Below are 23,199 nucleotides of genomic sequence, written 5' to 3' on the forward strand. Positions count from 1 at the left end.
GAGGAGGAGCCACAGAGGAGGAGGAGGAGGAGGAGGAGGAGGAAGAGGGGCCACAGAGGAGGAGGAGGAGGAGGAGGAGGAGCCACAGAGGAGGAGGAGGAGGAAGAGGAGCCACAGAGGAGGAGGAGGAGGAGGAAGAGGAGCCACAGAGGAGGAGGAGGAGGAAGAGGGGCCACAGAGGAGGAGGAGGAGGAAGAGGAGCCACAGAGGAGGAGGAGGAGGAGGAAGAGGAGCCACAGAGGAGGAGGAGGAGGAGGAGGAAGAGGGGCCACAGAGGAGGAGGAGGAGGAGGAAGAGGAGCCACAGAGGAGGAGGAGGAGGAGGAGGAAGAGGGGCCACAGAGGAGGAGGAGGAGGAGGAAGAGGGGCCACAGAGGAGGAGGAGGAAGAGGAGCCACAGAGGAGGAGGAGGGGACACAACAGAGGAGGAGGAGTCAGCGATAGCAACACACGTGCACAACAGATTGTTGTATAGCTGATGCATGAGACTTGTTGACTGATGCAAGCTCGCGATGCATTTCCAATGGGAGTCACATGGTTTGACAACATTTTTGTTGTACGAGGGGGAGGGGGGGGGCAGTCGAAACACAGCCGAAAGCCGTACAACAAAAATGTTGTGTCAAACCATGTGACTTCCATTGGAAATGCATTGGGGCGGCCATGACACTTACCCTTTGTTTACATCTAGCATCCAACAATGTTGTATGCTAGATGCGAAGGTGTGAGTCAGGCCTTTGTGTTTGTCTGATTTGGTTCCTAAAAATGTTGGATGTCCCCACGAGCATGGGGATGTACCCACGAGCATGGGGATGTCCCCACGAGCATGGGGATGTCCCCACGAGCATGGGGATGTACAAACGCGTGTATCCCTGCGTGTGCGTTATTAACCCCTTTTGGTGTTAGCATGATGTTATGCTTTAGCTATTGAAAAATAGCAGATCTACAAGTGGCGCGCTATGAGCTTGTAGATCTGCTATTTTTGAAACATCGTGAAAATGTGCCTCAAATCTTTGAATATATATTGTGACAGAGTGAACATTTTAAATCAATTCTTTGCTTCTGGGGGGGGAGGTCCCTGGAACATCATATTTTCAGATAGGGAGGCATATTACATATAACTGTTGGGGTCCTTGACATGAAATATTGAGCACCACTGATACAGAAACATGAGGTGTTTCAGAAAACTGTCAGGATGTAGAAGAACATTTTTTTAGAATCTGATCTCAGGTCAGAATGGGTTTAACCCATTCTGGACGGGAACCCGTTTTGGTGTTTTAACTAAGGATTATGTTATACTTTAGCTATTTTTGAAAAATCGTAAAAATGCGGCACAGATCTTTGAATATATGTGACTAAATTGGACTGAGGGACTGCCATTGGATTTTTTTGAATTTTCGTTTTTTCATATCATATGGAAGCAGGGAATCATAGCTTCAAATTGACATATTGGTTGTTCAGTTTGGCCTACTAGTTTTGGAGATATGGCTTATAGAGTAATGTCTTGCAGAAAACAGCGAGTTGAGAAAACATGCTTGAAAGGTTCACTTTTGTGGTCTAACATTACACCTAGCTACATGTTTAAGCATTTATTTCATATTTACATGTCGATTTCAGCTCTGACACTTATTTCAGACATGCTCTAGTATGTGAAGAGTCTGCCTGTGCTATTAACTCATTAAAAAAAAAAAAAAAAGCTGTGAAAAGCTGGAATTTGCGCAATGGCAGTCTCTGTCAAATCTGGTCACATATATTCTTTCAGAAGACTTTTTTATTTTATTTCGACGCCAGGCCTAAACGTGTTTAAGGTGTACCTGTGGTTGAGGATGCGGTGGATCATCATCCACTCCATCTTGATGCCGAAGCGGTAGAACTTCTCCTCCATCTGGGCGTAGAGCGGGTCCTTCTTCTTCCTCTTGGACGACAGCAGACCCTCCTGGCCCTCCTGGACGAAGTCCACGGGCGGCGGCTCGTCCATGTCGTTCTTGCGCTGGTAGTTGCGGAACATCACCTGGACACGTAGGGATGGCGCTCGTTAAACGATCAGGCTTTGTCGATCAGGCTTTATCGATCAGGCTTTATCGATCAGGCTTTATCGATCAGGCTTTATCGATCAGGCTTTGTCGATCAGGCTTTATCGATCAGGCTTTGTCGATCAGGCTTTATCGATCAGGCTTTATCGATCAGGCTTTATCGATCAGGCTTTGTCGATCAGGCTTTATCGATCAGGCTTTGTCGATCAGGCTTTGTCGATCAGGCTTTATCGATCAGGCTTTATCGATCAGGCTTTATCGATCAGGCTTTATCGATCAGGCTTTATCGAGCCGGGTTCTCATCGAGCACACTACTACTATCGAGCATTTTCTATTGTTTTGTGGAAAGATGGGAGATAATTAATTCTGAAGAGAGCCAGTATATTTTACCAGAGCCTTCAAATACAGTACATTTCTAACAAACGGAAGGCAATTGACCTTTTTTTACCAATACAATAATATTAAAGGAACTGTTAACTGGTTAATATGTGTACAGACAGTGACTTTAAAAGCGTAATGTTGATTTAATCGGGCTGCGCTGGTTGGCAGGTATAAATCAATACACTTTTAGACATGTTTGTGCCAGCGTGCGCGAATATCTTGGATCGCCTCTTGTCTTGATTGTTTAAACATGACGGCATGGGCCGCTATGCTCCATAACGCTCTGGAAATTCAAACACACTCAAAACCACCAAAACAAAACTCTGCACCATGGGGGACGGGGCCTTCTGCTCAGCTGCTCCTCGGCTGTGGAATGCCCTCCCCGACCACCTGAGAGCACCACAATCCGTGGACGCTTTTAAAAGGGGACTTAAGACATTTCTTTTTAACAAGGCATTTGGCCAGTTGGACCATTAGTTGCCCGGTAGGTGTACTTTTAATCCTTTTAGCAGTTTACCACGAAATGCATGAATTGTGCTAATTTTAGTCCTTTTATTTACTCATGCATTATTTTATCTTATTCTTCTTCTCTTGTTGTAGCACTTTGAGATTTGCTTCAAATGTAAAGTGCGTTATAAATACAAATTATTATTATTATTATTATTATTATTATTATAATTAACAGGCTTGATAAGCCCAAAGCGTATCGATAACGGGTACTCAATGAGCTTGTTTTTCAGGTATGGAGCTCCATAACAGGATTGATAAGCCTATCGATAACGGGTACTCAATCAGCTTGTTTTCTCGGGTATGGAGCTCCATAACAGGATTGATAAGCCTATCGATAACGGGTACTCAATCAGCTTGTTTTCTCGGGTATGGAGCTCCATAACAGGATTGATAAGCCTATCGATAACGGGTACTCAATCAGCTTGTTTTCTCGGGTATGGGTCCTACCTGGCAGTGCAGCTCCAGCTGCAGCTCGGTGACCCAGGAGCAGTGCCAGTAGGACAGGTTGGACCACTTGGCGAAGAACTCGCGGTCGGGGCGGCCCGCCAGCGGCGCGGGGTCCGGCTGGTCGGCGGGGAGGTCCGGCGGCCGGGCCACGGGCGTCGGGGGAGGGGGCTCGCCCCAGCGCCACGTCAGGATCTTCTGCACCTTGGCCTTCATGTTGGGACACTGGAGAGAGAGAGAGGACGAAAACCAAGTTAACTTTTTTTGACCTGAGATCAGATTCTAAAAAATGTCTTCTACATCCTGACAGTTTTCTGAAAAAGCTATGTTTCTATGTCAGTCGTTCTTCGATTTTTCAAAAAGCTTGTAGCGCGCCACTCGGTAGCGCGCTATGAGCTTGTAGGTCTGCTATTTTTCAATAGCTAAAGCATAACATAATGCTAACACCAAAAGGGGTTCCCGCCCAAAATGAGTTAAGCATTATGTTATACTTTAGCTATTGAAAAATAGCAGATCTACAAGCTCGTAGCGCGGCACTCGGTCTGCTATTATTTGAAAAATCTTGAAAATGTGATGTGTGTGGATGTGGTAGGGGGAGAAGGGTCTTACCGGGCAGCGGGGGGTTCAGACAGTGGGCGTGGTAGGTGGGGAGAAAGGGGAAGGGTCTTACCGTGCAGCGCGGGCAGATCCACTCTCCGTTGGGTATCTCGGGCAGCGGGGGGTTCAGACAGTGGATGTGGTAGGACGAGGGGCAGGTGTCGCAGCACAGCAGCTCCCCGCCGTCCTTGCACACGCGGCAGAACTCCATGTGGTGGTCGTCCTCCTCGGGCTCGGCCGGCTCGACGATGTCCTCCTCGCCCTCGGAGGGCTCCTCACGCGCCTCCCACTGGATGCCCTCCTTCTCCTGGGGGGGGGGGGGGGGGGGTAAATGGTTTATATAGCGCCTTCATCCAAGGTGCTTTACATAGTGTCACAGCCCCTGTAGCTTGGGATGCGGTGGAAACCATGCAAGGCAACCAACCAGCACATCAGGAGCATCAGAAACGAGATTCGTTTTAAAAACATTTAGATTTTTCGTGAGAACGATGGCTTCAACTTTTCAGGAAAAGAAAGCCTGCAGTTTATATTAGCTTGGATTCACCATCGATGATGTCACTGGTGGACGGGTTTCTGAACTGCCCACAGCCTAAACTAAACTGAAACTGTGGCGACTCTGAGCATCACCCCAAAAACAACAAAAGCCGCTGTGTGAAGTGCAACGACGTGCGTGCGTGTCTCCCTTACGCAGTGCGGGCAGCTCCAGGTGCCCTCGGGGGCCTTCTCCATGTCGGGGTCCAGGCAGACCATGTGGTACGCCCGGGGACACGTGTCACACAGGATGATCTCGCCGCCCTGCTGGCACACCTCGCAGTAGTCCTGGTGGTCCGTCTCGTAGCCGTCCCCCCTCCTCTGTCTCGACTGTTGGGGGGGGGGGGGGGGGGGAGAGAGAGAGAGAGAGAGAGAGAGAGAGAGAGAGAGAGAGAGAGAGAGAGAGAGAGAGAGAGAGAGAGGGAGAGAGAGGGAGAGACAGAGGAGAGAGAGAGAGAGAGAGAGAGAGGGAGAGACAGGGAGAGAGAGGGAGAGAGAGGGAGAGAGAGAGGGAGAGGGAAAGACAGAGAGAGAGAGACTTTTAACAACGTCTTTATTCTTGAAATGGTTTACATTAGTTACAAACTACAATTTAGCTATTGAAAAATAACTACAAGCTCGTAGCGCGCTGCTATTTTTGTAAAATCGTGAAAATGTGGCACAAATCTTTGAATATAATATTCTTTCAGAAGACTTTTTTAGGCAGGCCTAAATGGGTTAAAACCTCCAATTCATACATTTTTTTCATGACATTTGTATTCAAACAAAACTCTTGCTTTGGCTAATTTTTTTAGAAACTGCTAGACAATCACACGAGAGAGAGAGAGAGAGAGAGAGAGAGCGAGGGGTTATAGTCTGTTTCTACTGTTGACCCAGAGATGGAGAGAGAGAGAGGTTATAGAGGGGAGGGAGAGACACGCTTCCATTTCCAATCCAATAACAGCACATCTTTTGAGGGACTTATCAGTCACCCCAACACCCTCATGCTTCCACAGGGCTTCGCAAGGACTCTGGGGAAAGTTTCGCCGCTCCCTTTGAGCACATATAATACGCTCCAGAGCCGGAGTCTATGGTTGAAACCAGCTCAGTGGCCTTGTGGTCCGCCCCGAGACTGGGATGTCGGGGTTCCATCCTCGACCGGGACACACAGGGGGCGCCTAGTGGTTCCATCCTCGACCGGGACACACAGGGGGCGCCTAGTGGTTCCATCCTCGACCAGGACACACGGGGGGCGCCTAGTGGTTCCATCCTCGACCGGGACACACAGGGGGCGCCTAGTGGTTCCATCCTCGACCGGGACACACGGGGGGCGCCTAGTGGTTCCATCCTCGACCGGGACACACGGGGGGCGCCTAGTGGTCCAGGCGCATCATGCCACATATAGGCTCTGGCCTGACATTGTGTCGTGTGTTCGAGTCCCGTTCATGACGACCTTTAGCTCCATGTCTCTCCCATCGTCTCGCTCCCCCTCCTCCTCCCCTCCCCTCCCCCCTCTTTCCTGTCAGTCTTCTCTGTGACTGACTATGAATAAATAGTAATAATATCAACAAAACAATCTTTATCCCATTTTGACCTGAGATCAGATTCTATAAATGTCTTCTACATCCCGACAGTTTTCTGAAAAAGCTATGTTTCTATGTCAGTCGTTCTTCGATTTTTAAAAAATAGCAGACCTACAAGCTCGTAGCGCGCCACTCGCGTCACTATAGCTAAAGCATAACATAATGCTAACCCCAAAAGGGGTTCCCGCCCAAAATGGGCTAAAGTCTCCTCTGCACAACCCTCTGAATCTTCCTCCGTGCCCAAAAGGCTGATAGAAATGACCCATGACATGATATGATGTCTGTCGTTGGACATCATGGCCTAATGAATGCCAGAATATGCGTCACACAGGCTGAGATTATGAACCGTCCAAACAGGCTGAGATTATGAACCGTCCAAACAGGCTGAGATTATGAACCGTCCAAACAGGCTGAGATTATGAACCGTCCAAACAGGCTGAGATTATGAACCGTCCAAACAGGCTGAGATTATGAACCGTCCAAACAGGCTGAGATTATGAACCGTCCAAACAGGCTGAGATTATGAACCGTCCAAACAGGCTGAGATTATGAACCGTCCAAACAGGCTGAGATTATGAACCGTCCAAACAGGCTGAGATTATGAACCGTCCAAACAGGCTGAGATTATGAACCGTCCAAACAGGCTGAGATTATGAACCGTCCAAACAGGCTGAGATTATGAACCGTCCAAACAGGCTGAGATTATGAACCGTCCAAACAGGCTGAGATTATGAACCGTCCAAACCGAGATGCCTCGTCTAAATATAAAGCCTTAAAAACACTGAGTCATACCCAGTGACTAACGGTCGACTACGCACACTCACTCTCACTCGCACACACATGCATGCACGCACACACGCACAGTCGCACACACGCAGGCACGCACAACACGTCCACCCTTGTGTTGCAATATGCCTTAAGTTCACATTCTTTCCTTAAGCACATTTTGTTAACGGAACATGTCCAGGCCTGGGTCCTTATGCTAATTAACTAGCATGTAGCTCAGTGTGTCACCAACACACACACACACACTGACAGGTTTCTGGGTGTTTCAACGCCCTGTTGTTTCAAATTAATGGCTCTAACACAGCTGTGTATTCTATAGAATATATATAATACATGCAAGAATCTCCACTTCCAACTTCCACAACCATCTCTCCACTCCATTTGCCCCGATCTTAACCGTAATCCTGACCCGAGGGGTTTACATGGCGACTTGAAAAGTAAGGACCAGCGAAGTGGACCCTCGACTAAGCCCCACTCCCCTCTGCCAGACCAATGGACCCTCGACTAAGCCCCACTCCCCTCTGCCAGCCCAATGGACCCTCGACTAAGCCCCACTCCCCTCTGCCAGCCCAATGGACCCTCGACTAAGCCCCACTCCCCTCTGCCAGACCAATGGACCCTCGACTAAGCCCCACTCCCCTCTGCCAGACCAATGGACCCTCGACTAAGCCCCACTCCCCTCTGCCAGACCAATGGACCCTCGACTAAGCCCCACTCCCCTCTGCCAGACCAATGGACCCTCGACTAAGCCCCACTCCCCTCTGCCAGACCAATGGACCCTCGACTAAGCCCCACTCCCCTCTGCCAGCCCAATGGACCCTCGACTAAGCCCCACTCCCCTCTGCCAGACCAATGGACCCTCGACTAAGCCCCACTCCCCTCTGCCAGACCAATGGACCCTCGACTAAGCCCCACTCCCCTCTGCCAGACGAGCTGTGCGCTCGTCACCCTTCGAGATGCATGTTAAATGACGGGATTTCTTCTATTTAAATAATCGATCATTTCGATGAGTATAGCAACTAGGAGCTTCAAAATGTCTTCAAAAATCTAGTCAACAAGACCTGGAGTGTAGGATATGCTTTCAATGAACTAGAAACGACTTCAGAAACAACAACTCAACCGTCCCAGCACAGAAAACACACTGTCAGCGGGTGGCCACAGATAAAGTGTGTGTGCGTGCGTGCGTGCGTGCGTGCGTGCGTGCGTGCGTGCGTGCGTGCGTGTCTCCTCGCCCTGCGCCGACACACAGATTTGTGGCGTTCGTTAAGACGCGAGACCCACAACAAGACGCAGACGAGACGTACTTTTCTTTTTCTTGGGTTTCGACTTGGAGGGCTTCTTCTTGGATCGGCTGCTGCGGCTGTTGGAGCCGTCCGACACCGACACGCTGTTCATGGAGGCGTCGTCGAAGTCACTGTCCACGTCTGGCTCGTCCTCCTCACTCTGAGAGAGAGAGAGGAGAGGAGAGGAGAGGAGAGGAGAGAGAAGAGGAGAGGAGAGGAGAGGAGAGGAGAGGAGAGGAGAGGAGAGGAGAGGAGAGGAGAGGAGAGAGAGAGGCGTCATATTAGAATAGAGCGTTTAGAAACAGGAACTGTCCGATTTAAAATCAGGTATGGAGTGCATATGGTAATACAAACCAACTTTATGCTTCATAAGGATAATATGAGCATCAAAGCAATATTTTAAATATCATGTGCATTCCATACATTTCATAGGGCTGGACCACACAGAAATATGACATCATCAACTTGCGACAGGAGCACTACCTATTGAGTGAAAGATTCTGTTTATGAAAGAAATAAAATGTGTTTTTAATTTTAGTTATAGAGGGCAAAATATAATGTTTTAACCCATTTTGGGTGGGAACCCCTTTTGGTGTTAGCATTATGTTGTGCTTTAGCTATTGAAAAATAGCAGACCTACAAGCTCATAGCGCGCCACCGAGTGGCGCGCTATGAGCTTGTAGGTCTGCTATTTTTGAAAAATCGAAGAACGGATGTAGAAGACATTTTTAGAATCTGATCTCAGGTCAAAATGGGTTAAGGCACATTTGTCATATTATAACCAGGGTTCCTTTTAAGATTCAATCAAATGGGATTCCAATCTGGATAATAAGGCACAGGGCTGCCACTGTGAACGGGGCCTATAGGTGGCGCCGAGGAGCCGTCTCTCACCGAGGAGCGTTTCCTCTTGCTGTTGAAGCCTCCCAGTTTGATCTTGAGAGGAGCCACTTTCTTTGTCTTGGCGTTGTTCTTCTTCTCCTGAGGTTTGGCCGCCGGCTTCGACTTCTTGCGTGCGTTTGGACCTGCAAAGAGAAGGGGGGGTCAGTCAGTCGCTAAGACCCTCTTGGGGCGTCGCAGCGCGACACGTTGTGAGCTTGTAGATCTGCTATTTTCAGCATGCAACCAAGTGTAAAATTACTTGTACTGCATCTCTTGTCCACTAGTCACTTCCTAACATGTTAGTCTAGTGTTTAGCTGTTGACGAAATTGTCAATACATTTAGTCTTAGTCATCGTAGTTTTCATTCAGTTTCCGGTCAGTGAAAAAAGGATAGTCGAACATATTTCGTCTCAAGTTTCAGTGGACAAAAACACACCCCTGCTCCCCCTGGTGGCCACGTGCGTGCGTTACCTTTGCCCTCCTTGGTCTTGGCCTTGCGGAGGGGCGGAGCTGGGGGAGGGGGCTGGGGCTCCGCGGCGGGCGGGGGGGCGACGGGGGCGACCGCGGCGGCTTGGGGAGGAGGAGGGGGAGGAGGGGGAGGAGGAGGAGGCGCTGCCGCCTCGGACACCATGCTCTCCACGGCCGCGGACACGTTGGCGGTGGCCAGCGCGGCGTTGGCGGCCGCGGCGCCGCGCAGCGGGTTGTTGGTGCTGAACTCGCGCCACTTGGCGCCCAGAACCATCATCATCTTGGACACGGCGATCTTGGGGTTCTTGGCGGCGATCAGCGGCCTGGAAGAAAGAAAAGACCGGAAGGTAAAGCAGCTTTCTCTGTTTTGATTGGAATGAGATCCAGAAGTCCTTAACCCATTCTGGGGCGGGAACCGCTTTAGGTGTTAGCATTATGTTATGCTTTAGCTATTGAAAAATAGCAGACCTACAAGCTCATAGCGCGCCACCGAGTGGCGCGCTATGAGCTTGTAGGTCTGCTATTTTTTTTTTTAATCGAAGAACGACTGACATAGAAACATAGCTTTTTCAGAAAACTGTCAGGATGTAGAAGACATTTTTAGAATCTGATCTCAGTTCAAAATGGGTTAAAAATCACATCACTGGCTTCCCCTTTGGGACAATTCGGGGGGAATTATTTCCAGCACTTTTGCTCAACATTGTAATTGTTTTCATTAATTATCTGTCTATCTCTTATAGTTCTTTAGTTTTGGTATCATATGTTTTCTCATTCGTATACATTTAAGATTTCTGTTGTAAATTGCTGACTTGTGTGTGTGTGTGTGTGTGTGTGTGTGTGTGTGTGTGTGTGTGTGGGGGGGGGGGGGGGGGGGGGGGGCGGGGTCAGCCGTGTGCCATTTTGACCTGAGATCAGATTCTAAAAATGTCATCCTGACAGTTTTCTGAAAAAGCTATGTTTCTATGTCAGTGGATGTCAGCTATGTTAGCTATGTTTCTATGTCAGTGGATCTTTGATTTTTCAAAAATAGCAGACCTACAAGCTCACCGAGTGGCGCGCTATGAGCTTGTAGATCTGCTAATTTTCAACAGCTAAAGCATAACATAGCATAACACAAGCATAAAATGGGTTAATGGTCAACCAATGGGATGTGTGTGCGCCTGTGTGTGTGGTGTGTGTGTGTGCCTGTGTGTGTCTGTGTGTGTGTGCCTGTGTGTTGCGGCTTGCCTTGAATCAATGGAACTAACATTAATAATACTATCTGCTCTCTTTTAGAGCAAAGAAATGTTAAAAAGAAAATGCAGGAAACCAAAAAGAATAAGGAGTGTATTAGCTTGGCGACCCATGACCATTGGTCCTTGACCCACGCCACTATCGAGAGGAAAAAAACACAATCTTCCCATCACTGGGATTTAACCATGACAGTGTGCGTGCTTGTGTGTGTCTGTGCACCTGTGTGTCTGTGCGCTTGTGTGTGTGTGGTGTGTGCCTGTGCGGCTATGTGTGTGCCTGTGTGTGCGCCTGTGTGTGTGTGTGGTGTGTGCCTGTGCCTGTGTGTGCGCCTGTGTGCCTGCCTGTGTGTCTGTGCGCGCCTGTGTGTGTGTGTGTGTGTGGTGTGTGCCTGTGCCTGTGTGTGTGTGCACCTGTGTGCCTGTGTGTGCCTGTGCCTGTGTGTGTGTGCACCTGTGTGTGCCTGTGTGTGCCTGTGCCTGTGTGTGTGTGCACCTGTGTGTGCCTGTGTGTGTCTGTGCCTGTGTGTGTGTGCACCTGTGTGTGCCTGTGTGTGTGTGCACCTGTGTGTGCCTGTGTGTGCCTGTGTGTGTGTGCACCTGTGTGTGCCTGTGTGTGTCTGTGTGTGTGTCTGTGTGTGTGCCTGTGTGTGTGTGTGCCTGTGTGTGCCTGTGTGTGTCTGTGTCTGTGCCTGTGTGTGTCTGTGTGTGTGTGTGTGTGTGTGTGCCTGTGTGTGCCTGTGTCTGTGCCTGTGTGTGTCTGTGTGTGTCTGTGTCTGTGCCTGTGTGTGTCTGTGTGTGTGTGTGTGTGTGTGTGTGTGTGTGCCTGTGTGTGCCTGTGTGTGTCTGTGTCTGTGCCTGTGTGTGTCTGTGTGTGTCTGTGTCTGTGCCTGTGTGTGTCTGTGTGTGTGTGTGTGTGTGTGTGTGTGTGCCTGTGTGTGCCTGTGTGTGTCTGTGTCTGTGCCTGTGTGTGCCTGTGTGTGTCTGTGTGTGTCTGTGTCTGTGCCTGTGTGTGCCTGTGTGTGCCTGTGTGTGTCTGTGTCTGTGCCTGTGTGTGCCTGTGTGTGTCTGTGTGTGTCTGTGTCTGTGCCTGTGTGTGCCTGTGTGTGCCTGTGTGTGCCTGTGTGTGCCTGTGTGTGTCTGTGTCTGTGCCTGTGTGTGCCTGTGTGTGTCTGTGTCTGTGCCTGTGTGTGTCTGTGCCTGTCTGTGCCTGTGTGTGTCTGTGTGTGTGTCTGTGCCTTTGTGTGTGCCTGTGTGTGTGTGTGTGCCTGTGTGTGTGTGTGTGTGTGTGCCTGTGTGTGTGTGTGTGTGTGCCTGTGTGTGTGTGTGTGCCTGTGTGTGTGCCTGTGTGTGTGTGTGTGCCTGTGTGTGTGCCTGTGTGTGCCTGTGTGTGCCTGTGTGTGTGTGTGCCTGTTCCTGTGTGTGCCTGTGTGTGTGCCTGTGCCTGTGCCTGTGTGTGTGCCTGTGTGTGTGTGTGTGTGTGCCTGTGTGTGTGCCTGTGTGTGTGCCTGTGTGTGCCTGTGCCTGTCTGTGCCTTTGTGTGTGCCTGTGTGTGTCTGTGCCTGTGTGTGTCTGTGTGTGCCTGTGCCTGTGTGTGTGCCTGTGTGTGTGTGTGTGTGTGTGTGTGTGTGTGTGTGTGTGTGTGCCTGTGTGTGTGCCTGTGTGTGTGCCTGTGTGCGCCTGTGTGTGTGCGCGCGCGTGTGTGCCTGTGTGTGCCTGTGTGTACCTGTGTGTGTGTGTCTGTGTGTGCCTGTGTGTGTGTGCCTTTGTGTGTGTGCCTGTGTGTGTGCCTGTGTGTACCTGACGTATTGGCTGAAGGCCTTGTAGTTGGTGAGGGCGCGGTAGTCCTCCTCCGTAAAGACGTGGTCGATGTCCTCCATTCCCCAGTCATCCAGCAGCTGGGACGATGTCTTGGGCTCCTGCACGCGCGCGCACACACACACACACACACACACACACACACACACACACACACACACACAGATAAAAATGTAAAATTTAAAAAGGATGCTGGGCCAGCCCGCCCAGCCCGCCTCGTCTCGGGCTGAATTATTTAAGCCAGGCTAATGAGCTAATGCAGTCAGTCTCCTCCGTGTCACGCATAGCAGCAGGTTTAATGCCAGCTGCCCGTGGCCAAGCTGTTAAAGCCTCACATGTGTCACGCTGTCTTGGCGTATTAGCATGGCACCTCAATCCTCTGCACTCTGTGCCCCCCCCCCCCCCTCAGTTGTTAGGTCGGGTGGTGTGCCATCATGCACGAGGTTCCCACGTCCCAGTTCGATCCCGGCCTCCCCCAGAGTTAGTGTCCAAGTGTCCTTGAGCAAGACTCTGAACACCTAGTTGCTGGGGTTGCTGATGAGCAGGTTGGTGCCTTGCATTGGTTTCCGCCGCCATCGGTGTGTGAATGTAATGCACAATGTAAAGCGCTCTGGATAAAATGCTAGAGTTGTTCCGATAACGATGTCGGTATGGGTTACTCGGGCCGATACCACCCTCAAGTACTCCTACTAGGTACTCGGAACCGGCCCCGATAATTTGACACGAGTAACAAAACATCCAATTGACACTCTAGGCTGAACGAATGCAACAAGTCTGACCCAACACTGCAGCAAATGGCCAAAAACAGCCGATCTACAAGCATACATGACAACTGAAGTGTAGATCGGAGACCCATCTGCATCCATGAGGAAAAGAGGGTAAAATAAGTGGTTACTCAAGTACTCGGTATCGGTGAGTACAAAAAATTAAGTACTTGTACTCGTACTCAGTCTGAAAAGAATGGTATCGGGAAAACTCTAATGCAGCATTTATCATGGAGGTCTGTCAACTCTAATGCAGCATTTATCATGGAGGTCTGTCAACTCTAATGCAGCATTTATCATGGAGGTCTGTCAACTCTAATGCAGCATTTATCATGGAGGTCTGTCAACTCTAATGCAGCATTTATCATGGAGGTCTGTCAACTCTAATGCAGCATTTATCATGGAGGTCTGTCAACTCTAATGCAGCATTTATCATGGAGGTCTGTGACATTAAGGTTTATAAACACCAGGCCTAGCCAACAAGTCATATCAACAAGCCATTATCAGCAGCACTACTGACCTGAGATCAGATTCTAAAAATGTCTTCTACATCCTGACAGTTTTCTGAAAAAAAGCTATGTTTCTATGTCAAAAATAGCAGACCTACAAGCTCATAGCGCGCCACTCGGTGGCGTGCTACGAGCTTGTAGGTCTGCTATTTTTCAATAGCTAAAGCATAACCTAATGCTTTAGCACCAAAAGGGGTTCCCGCCCAAAATGGGTTAAACAAGAATTTACCTAAAACTTCAGGTCAGCTGGTGGTTCAGGTCAGCTGGTGGTTCAGGTCAGCTGGTGGAGTCAGTGTAGCCGACTCCACCAGCTGGTGAAGCTCGTAGCGCGCCACCGAGTGCCGCGCTACGAGCTTGTAGGTCTGCTATTTTTGAAAAATCGTGAAAATGTGCCTGCAATCTTTGAATATATATTGTTACAGAGCGAGTTTTGAGTTAACTCAAATCTTTGCTACTGGGAGGGTCATATTTTCAGATGGGGGTCGGCGGCGGCCAATGTCATATATATTTGGGGGTCCTTGACATGAATATGTTTGAGAACGACTGACATTAGAAACACGAGGAAAACTGTCAGGATTTAGAAGGCGTTTGTAGAATCGTCCTCAGGTCTAAATGGGTCAAGTTATTGGCCAATAAGGGGCTAGGCTGGCTAGTATGACTGCCAACTGGGCCACATCACTCTTAATGCCTGATGGAAATTACATTACAACAGCAAATAATAATATTTGAAGTGACTTTACAATTATATAGAACGTAGTAGAGATTGTTTATGCATGTCAGGTGGATTAAACAATGACACTTGCATGCATGTTATTTTAACCCATTCTGGGCGGGAACCCCATTTGGTGTTTTAAAGCATTAGGTTATGCTTTAGCTGTTGGAAAAATAGCAGATCTAAATCGTGAAAATGTGGCGCAAATCTTTGAATATATATATTCTTTCAGAGCGAACGTTTTTAACTCAAATCTTTGCTTCTGGGGTGGGGGGGTCCCTGGAACATCATATTTTCAGATGGGGGTCGGCGGCCAATTACATATATTTCTAGGGGTCCTTGACATTAAATAGTTTGAGAACCACTGACATAGAAACATGGGTTTTTTCAGAAAACTGTCAGGATTTGAAGACATTTTTTTTAAATTTCGACTTCAGGTCAAAATGTGACCAAGACCTGGAAATGAATCTTTCCACATTTTTCCAAGAGTTATATATTATATATTGCCCAAATCATGCCCAGCTCTCACAGTCACACTCTGCTGGGGTGACTAAGCATATACAGAGAGCAAATGACTAGGTAGTGGCACCTTTGAAAGAAAAAAAAAGAAAAACCTGGCAAAATGCCATTACATTCTGCCAGATACAATTATATATGAAAAAGGAATCTTTGTTCTCTCAAGTCACAATGCTTCGGCCCCAACCCACAAGCTATGCCTATTCCATGATATGAAATGTTGAGTAAAAAACAAAATGTTTCGTCTGTGCTGTGGGCCAACCGTTCTCGCGATAACGTTTCTCCAACCAAGCTCACAATGCACTGCCTCCGCGTCGCAGTCGCGTAGCTTTGGACTTTGGACTACAAATCACCCAATTTCTTTATCCCAATCTGGGCGGGAACCCCTTTTGGTGCATTAATAAGAATTATGTTATGCTTTAGCTGTTGGAAAAATAGCAGATCTACGAGCTCATAGCGCGGCACCGAGTGCCGCGCTATGAACTTGTAGGTCTGCTATTTATTTGAAAAACCGTGAAAATGTGGCACAAATCTTTGAATATATATATTCTTTCAGAGCGAACGTTTTTAACTCAAATCTTTGCTTCTGTGTGGGGGGGGGGGGGGGTCCCTGGAACAACATATTTTGAGATGGGGGTCGGCGGCCAAATACTAAGGATCCTTGACATGAAATAGTTTGAGAACGACATCGAAACATGGGGTTTTTTCAGAAAACTGTCGGGATTTAGAAGACATTTGTAGAATCGTCGATGATCTGTATCGTTTACTGTGGATGATCTGTGTCTTTCAATGTGGATGATCTGTGTCTTTCACTGAATGTGGATGATCTGAGTCGTTCACTGTGGATGATCTGAGTCGTTCACTGAATGTGGATGATCCGTGTCGTTCACTGTGGATGATCTGAGTCGTTCACTGAATGTGGATGATCCGTGTCGTTCACTGTGGATGATCTGAGTCGTTCACTGAATGTGGATGATCTGAGTCGTTCACTGAATGTGGATGATCTGAGTCGTTCACTGAATGTGGATGATCTGTGTCGTTCACTGTGGATGATCTGAGTCGTTCACTGAATGTGGATGATCTGAGTCGTTCACTGAATGTGGATGATCTGTGTCGTTCACTGTGGATGATCTGAGTCGTTCACTGAATGTGGATGATCTGAGTCGTTCACTGTGGATGATCTGAGTCGTTCACTGAATGTGGATGATCCGTGTCGTTCACTGTGGATGATCTGTGTCGTTCACTGTGGATGATCTGAGTCGTTCACTGAATGTGGATGATCCGTGTCGTTCACTGTGGATGATCTGTGTCGTTCACTGTGGATGATCTGAGTCGTTCACTGAATGTGGATGATCTGAGTCGTTCACTGTGGATGATCTGAGTCGTTCACTGAATGTGGATGATCTGTGTCGTTCACTGCGGCTGGTGGGTTTAACCCATTTTGACCCGAGATCAGATTCTAAAAAATGTCTTCTAAATCCTGACAGTTTTCTGAAAAAGCTATGTTTCTATGTCAGTCGTTCTTCGATTTTTTCCCCAAAAATAGCAGACCTACAAGCTCGTAGCGCGCCACTCGGTGGCGCGCTATGAGCTTGTAGATCTGCTATTTTTCAATAGCTAAAGCAAAACATAATGCTAACACCAAAAGGGGGTTCCCGCCCAGAATGGGTTTAAAAATAAACATTTGTGGTCAAAATCAGACATTTATCCATTTGATAAATGTCTGGTTTTGGCCCCATTTTTACCCGTTTCTGGATCAGTCCCACCAGCGTCTGCTCCGACTACTGACTGACTGAATCAAAGTAAGTGTCTCGTTCCTGCCTTGTTTAAACCATTTTGACCTGGGAACGATTCTGAAGAAGAAATGTCTTCTAAATCCTGACAGTTTTCTGTAAAACCCTATGTTTCTATGTCAGTCGTTCTCAAACATTTATGTCAAGGACCCCCAAGATTATCTGTAATCGGCCGCCGACCACCATCTGAAAATATGATGTTCCAGGGACCCCCCCCCCAGAAGCAAAGATTTGAGTTAAAAAAACATTCGCTCTGAAAGAATATATATTCAAAGATTTGCGCCACATTTTCACGATTTTTTCAAAAAATAGCAGACCTACAAGATCATAAGTGCCGCGCTATGAGCTTGTAGATCTGCTATTGTTCAATAGCTAAAGCATAACATAATGCTTTAAAACACCAAAAGGGGTTCCCGCCCAGAATGGGTTAAAGAGGATGAACGGCGGTAGAGCGGGTGGCGTGTTCCGCCAAACAATCAAGAATGTGTTTATCGAACAACAACGATAATAAAAAATAAAAATAAACATTAAGGGTCAAGAGAAATGGCACGGCACAGCAGCTAGGCTGTGGGGTTTCCATGGTAACTGCATATATGCCTTATGCCCCCCCCCCCCCCTCTCTCCCTCCCCTCCCCCCTTGCATAAGTGTCATTAAATACTAGAGCCCCTATTGGTTGGCTGGCTCTCTGTCTGTCTGTCAGATTCATCTCTTTGTTCGACGGCATCTCTCTCGACATGTGCCGTTTACATATGGACGTCAAGACAATCATTTGGATCTCAAAAGAAACCTGGAATTGAACAGCCGGGCCTACTCGTACTCCCAAATCATGTCAGAATTGAACAGCCTACTCGTACTCCCAAATCATGTCAGAATTGAACAGCCTACTCGTACTCCCAAATCATGTCAGAATTGAACAGCCTACTCGTACTCCCAAATCATGTCAGAATTGAACAGCCTACTCGTACTCCTACTCCTAAATCATGTCAGAATTGAACAGCCTACTCCTACTCCTACTCCTACTCCTACTCCTACTCCCAAATCATGTCAGAATTGAACAGCCTACTCCTACTCCCAAATCATGTCAGAATTGAACAGCCTACTCGTACTCCCAAATCATGTCAGAATTGAACAGCCTACTCGTACTCCTACTCCTACTCCTAAATCATGTCAGAATTGAACAGCCTACTCCTACTCCTACTCCTACTCCCAAATCATGTCAGAATTGAACAGCCTACTCCTACTCCCAAATCATGTCAGAATTGAACAGCCTACTCCTACTCCTAAATCATGTCAGAATTGAACAGCCTACTCCTACTCCCAAGTCATGTCAGAATTGAACAGCCTACTCGAACTCCTAAATCATGTCAGAATTGAACAGCCTACTCCTACTCCCAAGTCATGTCAGAATTGAACAGCCTACTCCTACTCCCAAGTCATGTCAGAATTGAACAGCCTACTCCTACTCCCAAGTCATGTCAGAATTGAACAGCCTACTCCTACTCCCAAATCATGTCAGAATTGAACAGCCTACTCGTACTACCAAGTCATGTCAGAATTGAACAGCCTACTCCTACTCCCAAATCATGTCAGAATTGAACAGCCTACTCCTACTCCCAAATCATGTCAGAATTGAACAGCCTACTCCTACTCCCAAATCATGTCAGAATTGAACAGCCTACTCCTACTCCCAAATCATGTCAGAATTGAACAGTCTACTCCTACTCCCAAATCATGTCAGAATTGAACAGCCTACTCCGTCTCCTACTCCCAAATCATGTCAGAATTGAACAGCCTACTCCTACTCCCAAATCATGTCAGAATTGAACAGCCTACTCCGTCTCCTACTCCCAAATCATGTCAGAATTGAACAGCCGGGCCTACTCCTACTCCTAAATCATGTCAGAATTGAACAGCCTACTCCGTCTCCTACTCCCAAATCATGTCAGAATTGAACAGCCTACTCCGTCTCCTACTCCCAAATCATGTCAGAATTGAACAGCCTACTCCGTCTCCTACTCCCAAATCATGTCAGAATTGAACAGCCTACTCCGTCTCCTACTCCCAAATCATGTCAGAATTGAACAGCCTACTCCGTCTCCTACTCCCAAATCATGTCAGAATTGAACAGCCTACTCCGTCTCCTACTCCCAAATCATGTCAGAATTGAACAGCCTACTCCTACTCCTACTCCCAAATCATGTCAGTCGACAAAAACAGACCCTTTCAATGGAGAAGGTCCACCATAATGATGCATCATCCCTGGTGCATAGGTAGATTATACCGGGGCGGGCATAATCAACAAGGATTATGATGTTTTGGTAATATTGCCCCTGCTGTTCTGTTCTACATACTGCCAACCAGGTGAAGAAATCACAAATAAATGAGGCTAACCTTTGCTTTTATACGAAATATCCCAGACTAGTATGATTTTATGGAAACCGCTTCTGAGCAACATATTGTGAGTTTGACCACTTCAAATGCTCCAAATCTTAAAATAATAACCCGAAAATAGCCGTTCTACAAGTGCATTGAGAGCTTCAAGATCGCCCATTTATTAACACTTTAATTGGGTTATTTAATCCATTACATTATAGCGCCCATTCGATTTATAAACATGGACCACTTTTACCGACGGACCGGATGTTGTTGTGAATGTGTGTGTAGCAGCTAACAATAGCCACACCACTCTAGAGTCGATCGACAACAACGGGAGGTAAGAATAAATCTATCGCGACTAGCGACTGGACCGCGGAGGGCCGTCAAACACAGGATATTTTTTCATAATTAGACGGGATGATTTAGATCGCGAGTTATTAATGTTTTAAGATTTTCATTTATCAGCTAAACAGGGGAGGGAGTTTTTCGATGACGTCTCACTCTTGCACAACACCGAGGATTGCCCAACAGGCGCTCCCAGGCTATGGAGCCATGCGATCCGTTCTCATATCAATAAACTAAAAGTCTTTTGGACAATACTTCGTCCTGAGCGTCGGGCGTTACTAATAGAAAGGACAAAGAACTTCGTCCTGGGCGTTGGGGGTGTTGTACTTGTACTCTGTCTGGAAGGAGAAATACAACGGTATGGGGACCACTCCAATGATAATAACAGTATGGGGACCACTCCAATGATAATAACAGTATGGGGACCACTCCAATGATAATAAAACGCTATGGGGACCACTCCAAAGATCTTCCTCACCGAGTTATCGTCCTCGTCGTCGTCCTCCTCCTCCTCCGGCTCGGGTTCTTTCCTCTTGGAGGACGTGGAGTTCCGGTCGGCGCCGCTGGCGCCGCTCCTCTTCTTCTCCTTGCCGCTGCTCGCTCGCTTCTTCTTCTTGCGCCCGGGCGTGTAGTCGCTGCCCTCGCTGTCGGAGCGGTGGACCGCGGGCAGCGCCGCCAGGCTCTCCACCTCGGGACCGGCCGCGGAGTCCATGGGCTCCGGGGAGCTGAGGGCCAACTCCTGCTGAGGGAGAGGACAGAGGAGGAGGAGGAGGAGGAGGGGGAGGACAGAGGAGGGGGAGGGGGAGGAGGAGGACAGAGGAGGAGGGCGAGAGGAGGAGGAGGGCGAGAGGAGGGCGAGAGGAAGGGAGAGGGAGGCATTTAGCTTTGGCTGTGTTCCGTACATATGGACGGAGAAAAATTAATTAAACCCATTTTGGGCCCATGTTATGCTTTAGCTATTGAAAAATAGCAGACCTACAAGCTCGTAGCGCGGCACCGAGTGCCGCGCTACGAGCTTGTAGGTCTGCTATTTTTGATGTTTTCGGGGGCTTTTTGCCTTTATTGATGGATTACAGTAGGCCTATAGACAGACAGGAAATTGGGAGAGAGATGGAGGTCGGTCGTCGGGATGGAGAGTGGAACGTGTGCCACGCCGTCAGGCTGGATTACCACTAGTCCAGGTGCCCAGACTGCATCCACGGAGCAGTGCCCTGTTGGCCAGGTGTAGCCAATCAATCAGTGCTGAATAACACCTCAGTGATGGCTGCGCCCGCCCATTTTTTTTCCGTCTATAGTCAAGTCGAAACGGTGGAAACGGTAATGCCATGAACTATTGTGAATTTGTGATCAGTGGACATAACGGCAACTATGCCTTTGCATAGGTTTACTTGTTTACACCACCGTGTACCTACAAGTATATGTTAAAAATGTTTTTGTTAAAAGAATGTTCAATGGACACTTTGGACAGTGTGTAGTTACTATAAATGCTCAATGGACACTTTGGACAGTGTGTAGTTACTGTAAATGCTCAATGGACACTTTGGACAGTGTGTAGTTACTATAAATGTTCAATGGACAATTTGGACAGTGTGTAGTTAATATAAATGCTCAATGGACACTTTGGACAGTGCAAGTAAGTAGCCTTGCCGAGCCATGAGGCCCATAGGGCAGGAGCCTATCTCCTTCTTTCTGTAGCGTGAGGCAGCTTGATGTACAAGTACACCCCCTGGACATGACGCTAGTATGTCGCAGGGACTTGCCCCCAATCCAACCCTTGATGCTGAGTGTCAAGCAGGGAGGCACTGGGTCCCATTTTTACAGTCTTTGGTATGACCCGGCCGGGGATTGAACCCCGACCTCCCAGTCTCAGGGCGGACACTCTAACCACAAGGCCACTGAGTTGGTCAGTGTGTAGTTACTATAAAAGCTCAATGGACAGTGTGTAGTTACTATAAAAGCTCAATGGACAGTGTGTAGTTACTATAAAAGCTCAATGGACAGTGTGTAGTTACTATAAAAGCTCAATGGACCGCGTGCAGAACTGGTAAAAGCAGGTGTGTGACGAAATGTAGAACTCAAAGCATGTCAGAAAATACGTTAGAGCTGTAGGATAGTGTTAAAGGCGCAGTAGGATAGTGTTAAAGGCGCAGTAGGATAGTGTTAAAGGCGCAGTAGGATAGTGTTAAAGGCGCAGTAGGATAGTGTTAAAGGCGCAGTAGGATAGTGTTAAAGGCGCAGTAGGATAGTGTTAAAGGCGCAGTAGGATAGTGTTAAAGGCGCAGTAGGATAGTGTTAAAGGCGCAGTAGGATAGTGTTAAAGGCGCAGTAGGATAGTGTTAAAGGCGCAGTAGGATAGTGTTAAAAGCGCAGAGCGCCACAACACACATCAGCGCCCGTCCTTACTTCTCTGCGCGAGCGCCTCTTGCTGCTCTTGCTGTCGCGGCTCTTCTTTGCCTTCTTCTTTTTCTTCACCTTGGGAGCCTCGTTCTCCGAGATCTCGTCCTCCTCGTCATCTGTGAAATGGGGGTCAGCGCACACGGGGACGGGTCAGGGTCAGGGGTGTCGTGCAGAGATTAAAATAGGGTGCATTTTGCATCCCGAAACTCAGTTTATAGTTAAGGGGCACAATAAAACAACGACCTCTGCATCCACGGGATGCACTACTGTACTGTTTGTTTCTGAATTCTAGTTTATTTTGCTAGCTTTAGTTATAATAATCATCTCTTCTTCTGTTTTCTACATAAATATAGCCACGTTATAACCATATAAAATGGGAGTTAAATGCTGCAATTTTTTAAATATGACTCCTAACGTGGTTGAAGTGGGACTCATATAATGTCCCTGGGACTCATTTCTAAAAGACCATCCCTGCATCCCTGGGACTCATTACATTGAAAACCTGTTTACATCACTGGGTGTGTTATGTGTTTTAGTTTAGTTTATTCGCACAATAAAAAAGGGACATCAATAAAAGAGAAGTGTGTGCCAGTGAGAAAAGAAACCCATGGAGGGCTTATATGTGGTTCTCACCAAAGATAATATACAAATAGTAAAGGAGACAAAGTAATCAAACATAGGTATGGAAAATAACAAAAACAAATACATTATTTACACTTGTGAAGTGAATGTGTCCTTTATAATCCTAGGTTAGCACCATGTGTCAGTGTTCCTTCTCAACACATTCTGGGCGGGAACCCCTTTTGGTGTTAGCATTATGTTATGATTTAACTGTTGAAAAATAGCAGATCTACAAGCTCATAGCGCACCACTGCCATTTTTTGAAAAAATCGAAGAACGACTGACATAGAAACATAGCTTTTTCAGAAAACTGTCAGGATGTAGAAGACATTTTTAGAATCTGATCTCAGGTCAAAATGGGCTAAAGGCCCCAAGAGTTGATCATAAATAAAAAAGGTATTCAGAGTTCAGACCGGTTTGTGAACGACAGAAATCTTTCAATAGAGGAATGTGACGATTCCATCTAATCAGGAGAGCCGACGTCATCTCACAGCTTTTGGGTTTCCTTATTTTACTCTTATCATTCATCATGTCCCAATTTATCTTGCGTATCCTATTCCTGCACGAGTCCTCTCTAGTCCCGATTGGATAAAAATGCCCTACACGGAAATGTTCGGCTTACTTTACATGGAGAGAGACTCCATGATT

The 23,199-nt window shown here is 47.6% G+C and overlaps 1 protein-coding gene across 1 annotated transcript in view; it reads right to left on the bottom strand.

The window, feature by feature from the left end:
* The window catches only part of LOC306937788 (chromodomain-helicase-DNA-binding protein 4-like), an 81,235-nt gene that overhangs the window by 52,360 nt on the left and 5,676 nt on the right, over positions 1-23,199 (bottom strand). Inside the window, 11 exon segments of the mRNA XM_079521740.1 lie at positions 1,811-2,007; positions 3,368-3,589; positions 4,035-4,268; positions 4,649-4,808; positions 4,810-4,822; positions 8,145-8,283; positions 9,015-9,145; positions 9,474-9,793; positions 12,500-12,618; positions 20,012-20,275; positions 21,937-22,046. Coding sequence (XP_079377866.1) covers positions 1,811-2,007; positions 3,368-3,589; positions 4,035-4,268; positions 4,649-4,808; positions 4,810-4,822; positions 8,145-8,283; positions 9,015-9,145; positions 9,474-9,793; positions 12,500-12,618; positions 20,012-20,275; positions 21,937-22,046 — 1,909 coding nt within the window.

Source organism: Electrona antarctica, assembly GCF_951216825.1.
Source record: "Electrona antarctica genome assembly, chromosome: 15".
Taxonomy (NCBI): Eukaryota; Metazoa; Chordata; class Actinopteri; order Myctophiformes; family Myctophidae; genus Electrona; species Electrona antarctica.